General features: G+C 37.3%; 1 protein-coding gene across 5 annotated transcripts in view; it reads left to right on the plus strand.

The window, feature by feature from the left end:
• LOC121945197 (meprin A subunit beta-like) overlaps positions 1–10,262 on the plus strand; it is a 55,355-nt gene extending 45,093 nt beyond the window's left edge. For all 5 annotated transcript variants that reach the window (XM_088084295.1, XM_088084296.1, XM_042489251.2 and 2 more), the window contains 17 exons: positions 739–835; positions 2,346–2,428; positions 2,592–2,678; positions 3,046–3,061; positions 3,183–3,221; positions 3,384–3,409; positions 3,565–3,649; positions 4,003–4,120; positions 4,261–4,439; positions 4,951–5,169; positions 6,560–6,721; positions 7,482–7,712; positions 7,840–8,289; positions 8,379–8,552; positions 8,675–8,780; positions 8,889–8,951; positions 9,284–10,262. In XM_088084295.1, coding sequence (XP_087940421.1) covers positions 2,616–2,678; positions 3,046–3,061; positions 3,183–3,221; positions 3,384–3,409; positions 3,565–3,649; positions 4,003–4,120; positions 4,261–4,439; positions 4,951–5,169; positions 6,560–6,721; positions 7,482–7,712; positions 7,840–8,289; positions 8,379–8,552; positions 8,675–8,780; positions 8,889–8,951; positions 9,284–9,362 — 2,010 coding nt within the window. In that variant the 5' untranslated portion in view covers positions 739–835; positions 2,346–2,428; positions 2,592–2,615 and the 3' untranslated portion in view covers positions 9,363–10,262. The remainder of the gene's footprint in view (positions 1–738; positions 836–2,345; positions 2,429–2,591; positions 2,679–3,045; positions 3,062–3,182; positions 3,222–3,383; positions 3,410–3,564; positions 3,650–4,002; positions 4,121–4,260; positions 4,440–4,950; positions 5,170–6,559; positions 6,722–7,481; positions 7,713–7,839; positions 8,290–8,378; positions 8,553–8,674; positions 8,781–8,888; positions 8,952–9,283) is intronic.
• The last annotated feature ends 888 nt before the right edge of the window (positions 10,263–11,150 follow it).

The raw sequence follows: 11,150 nt of genomic DNA on the forward strand, positions 1-11,150 counted from the left end.
AATTGATAATAAATAAATAAAGGCACAGAGAGCAAAGACAAACTTGACGAAGTCCAATAGATTTGAAGCAAGACTGGACAATCAAGTGGGCGTTGCCATTGTCAATGGCACACTACATGCACACCAATATCTCCTCATGTTACAGATAGTACAAAAAACAAATATAAAAAATTCTAAATATAAAAAGTAGAGGTGGATGGATGGATGCAGTGCTCTATATTGCGTGCTTTAAGTATTTGTATTTTGTACTATCTGTAACTGTAGGAGATAACAGGCTTTCTTTGTTCCTGGGCTGCATTTATCTCCAACAAAATATAGCAAAATATTTATTTAAACAGTAACAACGGTGCGTTGAACAACATGTTGTGTTGCACGGGCCAACTGTCTTTTATCACGGCTGGGTTCAATTCAGTCAACTCATGTTCACATTCCCAAAGAAAGTGTGAGATACAATAAGTAAAAATCTACCAGACACCCACCAAATGAAAGACAATGACTGCTGCTTCTCTTTGCTCATTCTGATTTTGATGGAGACACAGTGGTTTTTAAACATAAATCTGTTTACACAATTACAGCCTTTAAAGTGATCATTGACCTTTTTCATGTCTCCACGGGAACATTATCCTGCACATACTATAAATAACCAGGCTTGGATTTATTTGACTATTATGGAATATTATTTAAGACAGCATGTTGAGTTTGGTACTATTAATTTATAATGCCTTTATTTCGACCTAGGGAATCAAGACACAAACAAGTATTGCAGGGAGTGTCATTTTGAGTAGGAAGACATCATGGGACATGCCTGTGCCAAATGTATCAGAAGACAACAGTGGTGAGTGATGGTCAACAGACCCTTTTCCTTGATCACTGTTTATACATTGATAAGGCATTAACAAATCAGAGGATAAACTGTCGTGGAAAAACGTTCATCTTGACGTTGTATGAGAACAGAGGGCTAAAGGAGTCATTCTGCAGAACTAATCGTACCGTTCAGTCAGAAAGAGATATGCTTACCTCCCAAAAGATAATCAATTAAATTTCCTCCTCTCTAAATTGATTTCCTTTGTGTATTATAAGCCACTCCTCTTCTCCCCAAAGGTGTTACTCTTGTGTTTGAAAGCATGTTAAGCATGACCAAGGTATTTCAGTTGATGAGTGATGTAGTTTTCCCTTTACAGTAGAGCTTGAGTTTCTCTATGCCTTTGGCTGAACAATCAAGATATGACGGAGATGGTTACATAAGCACTATCTGGAAAAACATCAAAGGTGGTACAATGACACCAATCTTTTATAATGTTTCTCAAATATTGTCTGCGTCACATTATTCAAAAGCAATGTTAGACTACAAGGTTAACCTAGTATATTGACCATTGTAATGGCTCATTGTCTTGTGTTTCACAGTTTACTTTTGTACCAAATTTGTTTTCAGGAGTTCATTTAAATAGATTTTTGCCAAGGTTTAATGTCCCCATATATCCAAAATGTCTTTTTTTGATGCCAGAAATCCCCATATTTTTAAAAACTAAATCAACATCCAAGTTGCTGTTTACTTGTTACTGCTTCTCTGATATCAGTGCAGACTGGTAGGGTAGCTCACATAGGAGTGGTAGGGTAGCTCACATAGGAGCACAGTTTGCTAAAATTAGTCTACAGATCACTGCAAGGTACCTGCTGATAAAGCAATGTTCTTTTTCATCTATGACGCAGATGATACTGATAACGTATTGGAGTCTTGTAACTATGACCTGAGGGGTAAAGAAGGATTTAAAAACAAGGGGTCAGGGTAAAAAATTAGAAATGAGTCTTTGTTGAAGAGATGGCAGCCTTGTTAATTCAGATATCATCTTGATGAATTTAGTACATTTAAAAATCCTAGCCACAATTCTAAAGACAGGTTTGTAGCTGGTGGTGTATACTTGTAATACCATTTAACTTCCTTGTGTCTACTGCAATACTCTAAGAGTGTAAGAGTTCCATTTACTGTGAAATCTGTTCACAGCAGTGTGACGTGATGATTAAGAAGCTAATTTCATACCATAGCATGTGAAAATAATGCTCAAGTTAATAGAATAACTGAAGCAGCATGACACTTGTTCTGGTGTATGGACTGTTCTCTGGCAGTAGAGGAATTACACTTGAATGCACTTCACAAAAATGGTAATTACCTGACATGTGAAGGTACTGACAAAACAGGTGACAATGAGTGAAGATTTTTATCTTGACAGCTCTGCAACCAAAACAGCAATTGTTTGAGTATTTGGAAAGAATTTAAACAATGTCACAAGACTACAATTGCATAGAGTTGTCTGAAAAGTGTAAAACAAGTTTTGTTTTCTGAGAAGGTCGCCATGCCACTTAAAAGTCTCCTGTCACAGCCGAAGCTTTTCAAGTGCAGTTGAGGAAAGGACCATCAAGCTGGCTGGAGGTAAACACAGATGGGCATCTTTATCCAATTTTTCCTTACAAATTAAACAAACAGAATTTTCAGATAAAGTTAAATGATAAATATATAGTTGCTTCATTGGATTTCAGTACTAGCATTTATGACTTTTGCATGCTTTTTCATATAATCTCTTGAATAATTTCAGTTTGGTCCAAGACACACTGCAAGGATGAAAGCCCTCGTTTTTCTTTTTGTAAACTTGGCAGTTTCATCAGCATTCACCCGAAAACCAGTAAGAGTTACTACTTTTTTGTACTTTTTGTACGTTACTATATTTTTGTACTACTTACGTCAATTTTTGCTATTTTATGCTACAGATTTTGTGGCGTTTTAATGAACTAAAATGTGATTCATTAATAACGTATGGATTTTGTTGAACGTTTGAAGACACATTTGCAATACTGTGGACTCCTGAGCTCAGATAGCCATCAGTTTTCAAATTGGAGTACAGTACATTTTACTTGTAGACCAGCATAGTAAGTACAGTAGTGATGAGCACACATCAACGACTCATAGACTACAAGCAGGTTGTTCCTTGTGTCACTGTATATGTTTTTGTGATCAAAAATGTTTTTTTTTGTTTGTTTGTTTTTTTACAGATTAGAGACATAGTTGGTAAGTTACATTTTTTTAACATTTGTTTTTATTTCATAAGATAAATTTAACCTCTGTTTTTTTATTTAATCAATATTACTTAATAAGTTATCATCTTGTATGTTTTTTTTTTTTTTTACAGACATTGGTGAAGACAAGGACATAATAGAGGCAAACAAGGGTAAAAATGACAGTTTTCATTTCATTAAGTGGTCTGTTTTGTGAAGCTCATATATGACAGAGCACCTTTGTTGTGGCTTCATAGTGTCGGTAACTATTAGTAACTTATTTCTTTGTTAAAAACATAAACATAACCATTCACTTTTTAATGCTTTCTTCTAAGATTCCATGACAGATGATATTCTGGAGGTGAGTTTAGCACAAACGTAGTTCATTTTTAGAATGATAAATATGTATGTGTGATTGTGTGTGTGTGTGTGTGTGTGTGTGTGTGTGTGTGTTTGTGTTTGTGTTTGTGTTTGTGTGAGTGCGTCACCAAACACATTTCTTACAAATCTTCTCAGAAACCGGACACGCTAAGGAGTGCGATTGTTAATGAAAACAGACTGTGGACATCCCCAGTACCATATGTTTTGGAAAATGACCTTGGTAAATATGATTTTTCTGGCATTATAACCTAAAATATTTGCCAGTATTAGGGAGAAGCACACCTACGGGGCGTGTAAGGTGTAAGGTTAAATATGTTATGTGTCAATGTCATTAATTGCAAAAATCAGCTGGAGGCTGTTGTCAAATAGCAAAGCAAAGGTATTTGGCCTGCTGTTGTGTCATTATCGTTCCAACCCATCGTATGGTAACACAGCTACCGTAAGGAAAGATTTTTAAGAGTGTCTCAGAATAATGTACACAAGCAAGAATACCTCATTAATCAATTGTCTACATTTAAAGTGTCTTTTCTTTTTTTTTCTTCCTTAAAACACAATTCCCATGAAAAATGGAAGAGCTGAATGCTAAGGGAGTCATCCTAAAAGCCTTCGACCAGTTCAGGTTGAAGTCATGCATTGACTTCAAACCAAGGGACTCTGAGGAATATTACATATCTGTCCAAAAGAAAGGCGGGTATGTTTATGATAATTTACTCAACACATATGTTGAACATGCTTTGCATTTGCTTTGATAAATGAGGACCCTGGGGAATACAGTTACATGAAGGTATAAATTTGATGAGCTGTTACTGATGAGTGCTTTTTCCGTTCTAGATGTTATTCATATATTGGCCGAGTATCTTCCACTGGACAGGTCCTCTCCATCGGGAGATACTGTGATGAACTTTCGACCGTTGAACATGAGTTCCTCCATGCTTTGGGCTTCCACCACGAGCAGTCCCGATATGACCGAGATAATTATGTGACCATTGCATTTGAGAACATCATAGCAGGTTACATTTAGACTTTTATTGTATTATTCTTGTTCTTTACATTCCATTATGTCAAGGTGTATGAGGGACCTAGAGAGGGTTGGACACAAATACATTTATGCAACAATAAACCTATCATTGATTTAGTAATTGTTAATTAAAGGGAGGATTATCAACAGTATTTAAAAGTTAATCATAACTGATGTCAAAAACGATGTATTAATGCCTGTTGAAACAATTAATGAATACGTAACATATTTCCAACAGTACTTAATTTTCTTTTTCACCTGTAACCTCATCACTGATGGTGCATCTCTGTGTTGTACCTCTTTCAAAAGAAATTCTACCAAAAATGTTTTCCTCTGTTCAGGAGGCATTATGCTAAAAAAAATTCACAATAAGTGCATTCCTGAAAAACGTTTGAGAAAAAATTAACAATGATTGGTGAATTATGCTTTAAGAATCTATCCTGCTCTCAATTGTTTAATTATAATATGCCATAAATGATGGTCTGCTTTTATGTGTCATCTAGGTATGGAATTTAATTTTAGGGAAGTTAGCAAAGATTACAGCACCACCCAAGGAGTCCCATACGACTACTTGTCAGTGATGCACTATGGCAAAAATGCATTCAGCAATGGCAATGGGTCGACAATCATCACAAAAGACCCACGGTTCCAGGACATTATTGGTCAAAGACGGGAAATGAGTCCCAGTGATGTTCTCGAGCTGAACCTCCTTTACAAATGCAGTAAGTGTTTGTTTATTTCTGTTATGCCATTCAGTGTGAACATTTTATACCCTAACCCTAATCCACAAAAGGGTAATTGTTTGCATCATCTCAGTCCCATTTTTCAGCAAATTTAGTCTTAGGAATGTAATTATGAAATATCCACCCCAGGTACTTTTACAGGTAGATTTTTAGCAACTCAGGAACCTTGTCTGTGTTTAAACAACAGGAATCAGGATCTAAATTCACCATTGCCTTCGAAAAAAGACCAACATGTGTGTTTTAAAATCTGACTCCAAGATCAAGAGTTAGACATTGATTGTCATTATTTAACAAAATTGCTAAAATGCCTGCTCTAAAAATGATTCAAATCAACATTATCCACCTTTTCCACCAACATGGAGTGGGTCATTGCAGCTCCATATTGATGCGTTCTGTCTGATGCACACTGTGATGACATCAGTGGGTGTGTCACGCTTCTTTCAAACCTGATGTCATGGGTTGCACTTCATGTCAAGGAAGACCTACTAATTTTTGGTTTCATTTGAGAACCAACTTTTTAGGGTTCTGAATCAATTTATATTTGGTTAAAATTCATTGAAAAGTTGAAAAACAGGTACGGAACCAGCTCCGTGTTGGTGAAAAAGGGGTATAAATGTGCCCTGCATCGAACCAGTTCAAGAACTGGCACCAAATTTAATGGGAAAAGGGGGTAACTGTCACCTCTTTTGTTAAAGTTTGAAGCAGGTATAGGGAGCTAAAAGTGCATGTTGAAGGTCAGAAAAAAGATCAGGGGCATCGTCATCCGAAGCCAGCGCTGAATGTTGGTAGGAGACATCCATACACCATGACCTCCCTCCAAAGAGTTTTTGCAGTGATACAACATCAGGCTATTTTTGTCTTTGCAGCTGACAGAAAACAGTCATTATTCATAAAGCCACAGCAGGACAAGAGTTTTAGTGTTTTAAGTGTTTGAACAAACAACCAGTGTTATTGTTTTGCTACTACTCTTCAAGCAGCTGCAAAACATGTATTTGACTTATAATTGATATTTAGTTAATTTGGAGGAGGGAGCTCTAAAATACTCCAAGTAGCAATTAGGACTTTACTGGAGGAGCAAAGCCTATGCCTATGCCTATGCTATTGCGTGTTAATAAAAACATTTCTTTCTGAAAAATATATCATACAGATGAAGCTGTGGCATTAGCCTGAGTGTCATCAAAAACAATTTCAGGGGTTCATAAAAGGTTCCTGTGCAAAACTTAAAATAAATAAATTACTTACCTATGCTTAAATTGCAGCTATAACACATTGTCTAGTGATATGTTTTTTATAGACTTTTTAAAAAGAAATAGGCTTTCAGGGTTCAATCAGTAGTCCTCATTCGTGTGATCTTCATTCATCCCTACAGACTCATCTATTGCATTTAAGATGCACTGCAGCTTCTCTGACGGGACCATGTGTCAAATGAATGGCTGCTCAAAGAGTGGCCGTGGCTGGGAAATGGTAAAAGCCGCTCTTGGGGGTCCTAGGACTGACCATACCACTCTACCTAATGGCAATGGTGATCATGGTAAGATTTCATAATAGAAAATGTGCAATTGTTTATTGCAAAAAGCTTAATTAAAGACAATTATTTTGGGTCCTTGTCTGTTAGTTAGGGCATTGACCTTGAGCCACAATATTCCCTGTTCCCATCAAGCGGTAACTTCCAGAGCCGAAAAATGAAGTCAACGCTTAAGTACAAAAAACTACAGTTCTGTAAATGGCCACTTGAGGCTGGTTCCAATAATGTGTTAATCCACATAGATCCCATTAAAATGCCCAACTTTACAGCAGAAAGGATAATGCTTACAGCCTGGCACATAAAACAGTTTTGGTCTCTATAGCTTATTTATTATATAACTGTACAGGATGATTTCTTTTATAACTCACCAGTTACATTTCAGAAAGGCTTAAAGTTATGCATAATTGAGGGCACAGCCTCTTTGAGTGACCGGTTGTTTATGTGGCGCCAACACAGTCTAGAGTCAGATCCATCCTTCACTTCTCCACCGCTCTACCCTCTCGTCCAAATTTGGTAATTTCTGGCTCCAAAAATGCAAGATGCCCATGGTCGAAATGCCAAATTTAAGTCTTCAACACAAGAGCCAAGTGATGACGTCACATGTAGCTACATCTTTTATTTTAAACAGTCTATAGGAAGCCTGCCCAGTTACACCATACACATATTACATCTCTTTATTATGACACTAAAATACTATTTTTTCTAACTAACTTTTATTACATGAAGATCCACCATAACACTTTCATTTTCAACAACAATATTGCAGGTCACGGTGCAGCTTACTTCATGCATGCTAGCACAGCAAAGGGTAAGGAGGGAGACTCAGCCCGGCTGGAGACCCACACAATGACTCCCAACCGGGATTGTCATGTCCAGTGTCTCCAGTTCTACTATTACAATAGTGGAAGCCCGACGGACCAGCTCAACATCTGGATCAGAGAGTTTCAAGATGAATGGGACGCTAAAGGAACCCGCCGCCTCATGGCACAGATTACTGGTAATGTCAAACTTTATGATTGTCTGGTATCATCTGTTCTATATAATGATTTTGAAAGCTGCACCTTATAGTGCACCAATTAATATGCAAGAAATGTGATTCACTCATCACAAAACTGTTCTTCTAGGTTATCTAACAACTCACTGGAAGCTCCAGCATGTTTCCCTGGATGCCACCAAGCCCTTTCGGGTTGAGTTTGAAGTCCGTAAAGGAGCGGGAGACTCTTCAGGCGGCTTCTCAATTGATGACATCAATCTGTCCGAGATCGAATGTCCACATGTAACCATGCAGATTAATGACTTTGAGAACCTTTTGAACACTAGCAAGTATGGATACACTCTATACAGCTCTCGGCAATACTCCAGAGGCGGCTATGCTTATGCAGTCGGGGCCGTGCTGTACAAGACATATTTTGGATTATTTGTGCAACTCTTGTCTGGTGAAAATGATGACAAGCTGAAGTGGCCTTGTCCGCAAAGGCAGGTGACCTTTGAAATGCTGGATCAGAACCCCAAAATCCAGCTGCAGATGTCCAAACAGAGGAGTATAACAAGTGACCTAAGTCGATTCTCTGATGGTAAAAGAACATGTAGAAAGCCTTAAAAAATCATCAGCATTTCCTGTCTTTTATTTACCTTTAATGTTCTATATTTTTTCTGTAAACAGGTACCTTCAGGTGGGACAATCCTCGTAAGACTGGCACTCCATATGTAGATGAAAATGGCGAGACCATCTATGCCGGACCTCTGCTTGGCAGAAGATTTTTTGCCTATGCTAAAGAAATGAAAACCCACGACTTCCTCAAGGGGGGAAGTGCCGTTTTTGTCTTCAGCTTTCAAGGCAGGGTGAATTTTCTGTTTGTTTAGTGCCTTATTATGTAACTTTTGCTCGAAATTCTACAGCAAACTTGTTTGAAACATTTCTCCACACTTAATTGGGAGTTTGCTTTCTTGCTTTTCTAGATCTTACTCCTGTTGTTAATGGAAGTACTCTACCATGCCCTAAAGTCAGCCCAGTGAAGAGCCCTAATCATCCTAAAGATCATGATGAAGGCCCATGCTCAACACGGTAGGAAATTATGTTTGGTAAACTTTCACCACTGAAACAACTTCTCATTTCAAAACCAAACTTTGAGTAATTTGATTTTCTTTTCAAATGATGCTATGCCTTTTACAGGATTGTACCCACTACTCCTCCAGCAACCACCACCAGTCAACCTCAAACAACAGATGATGACAGGTATTCAGATTTACTTACAGAGGTTACACTTGCAGCATCTTGTTAGTTGTGAATTCAGCAGGTTTGAAAAGTTTAATTTGATGATGTTGGGGTGGGGGGCAGGTCTGTATGTCCATATTAAGCAAAAAACAAATATCTATAAAATTGCATTTTAAATAAGGGTGCAATAAGTAAACATAAATTGCACTGCAACTACAGAGTGCATAAACCATTGTTTATTACAACAACCTTTGAAGTTAGTTGTGGTGGGGCCTATTTCAAAGCGCTAGGGGCTATGTGTGAAATGTCCTCTGTCTTCATTTATTTAAGCTGTTCTTTTCCTCCTGCTGCAGTGTTTTTGGTTTCTCTGCTGGTTTGGCCTGTTCTCCAGTCCTCATCCTCCTACTCGCACTGATGCTTTTGATTCCTTGATGTGTGCAAATCTCACCTCTACACATGAACAGGACCAGTAAATTTACCACTGACCGAGTAATTCGGCAGGTTTTACTTCTCATTAAATTTCTCTTGTGTTTTCAGTAGGTATAATACAAATTTATAAGAAAACAAAATAGTTTTAAAAAAGGTGCAATGGGTATAGAACTAGTGGAATATGTCAGTAGCGTTGTTAGGCCTGGGCATCCGAGGCTTCAGCCCTGAATGTTAAAATATGTAGGCAATATATATGTTTCATATTAAAGGCCTAATAATGATAAAAAAAAACTCCCAGATTTAATAATCTGTTACTCTGTTCATACACCACTGTTCATGTAAATACATACTATTATTACAGCTCTAGTCAATACATTTTTTAAATGATAGCAGTTGAAAAGTACTCTGTTCCTACTCAATAGAAATTACTAACAACTTCTAATATATTTTTTAATCAGGTCTCATAATTAATCTGGGAAGTAAAATGTTTTTAAGGGTAAATAAGGTGCCAGAGTGCATGACAAAACATCAAAATAGGCCATGTTTATCAAAAAAATACTAGGGGGAGAATCCTCCCAGACCCCCCGACAGAGGTCCAGGCTAAGACCCCAATGGCCATAAATCCAAGAAACACCCCTGGTAGATGCTATGTATTGGTGGTAATGAAATGTTTGTTGTACTTAGGTGTTTGTTGTGACCATATATTTGTTTGCATTTAGATTATCTTTTGTGGGCTCATCTTGAAAGTTTTCCTTGATTTCTTACAGTGTAGCAGTTCTTTGAGGAAATTTAAAAAACCTCATTGCTTTGTACTGGCTTTGTAGAATTTTATGGCTCTTTCTGTACAGTGGCTCTTGATTTAGGACAAGCGTATTTGAGAATTAAAGAAAATGCATACAACAACATGGTGTTGTTTGTGGTCATTGGGAAATTTTTATTTGTATTTTCTATTGGATTGTACAGGAAGTAGAAAATGAAAACTTGCCAGCTGAAAGATGGTCTTCTTGGTGGGTGTTAAATATTAATAAACTTGTTTTATTTCCAAGAAATTATGTAAATTCTGTAAAAGAATCCAAACCATGTGATAGCCTGTCATAGGTGGTGCAGGATCGTTCTAACTCATTGACTCACTCTCAGAAATCCTGGTTGTAAGACTGTCAGAGAAGTGTTGAGTAAACCAGCATTAACTGGTTTTGTATGTTTCTTGTTTTGTTTGTGTAGTTGTTTTGTTGTGGTTTAAGTTGATATACCAAAGTTGCAAAGAACATTTGCATATTTGTACACTAGGCAGATATAGAGAAAGATAGAAAAATTGGAATTCATTAGTAATTTGTGTACACCTGATAATTACAGGTCTAATCTGTGACCTCTTTCACATTATACTTATTGATTTAACCCATTTTTAGTAAAATAACTGAGTTATCGCTGAGCCCCTCCCTCGAACGCGCCACAAACCAATCACATTTCCTGCAGCTACCCCATGCACATGGTCATCCTGCTAATAGAAATCCACAGAGAGGCATCAGAAAATGTGATTTTCCTGCAGTGTTTATGCAGTTATAACTTAAAAATAGCCAAACCATGTACATGGTGTAAATGTGCATTTTCTCTTATTACCTGAACCTCAGATAAACAGAGCAAAGTGTATGTTTTGTGTCAAGTTGTGTTCTCAATGTAGTGAAGGTAAACAAGAATGTCGACATTGTTCAAAGGTAAGGCAAACAAAGTGTTTGCAAAATTTGCTGCAAAGTGACAAGTGTGTAGCCTGGATTATCTGGAAAGTGGGGGGGC

This window comes from Plectropomus leopardus, chromosome 11, assembly GCF_026936395.1.
Source record: "Plectropomus leopardus strain MGB_pleo_1.0 chromosome 11, ASM2693639v1, whole genome shotgun sequence".
NCBI classification, from domain to species: Eukaryota; Metazoa; Chordata; class Actinopteri; order Perciformes; family Serranidae; genus Plectropomus; species Plectropomus leopardus.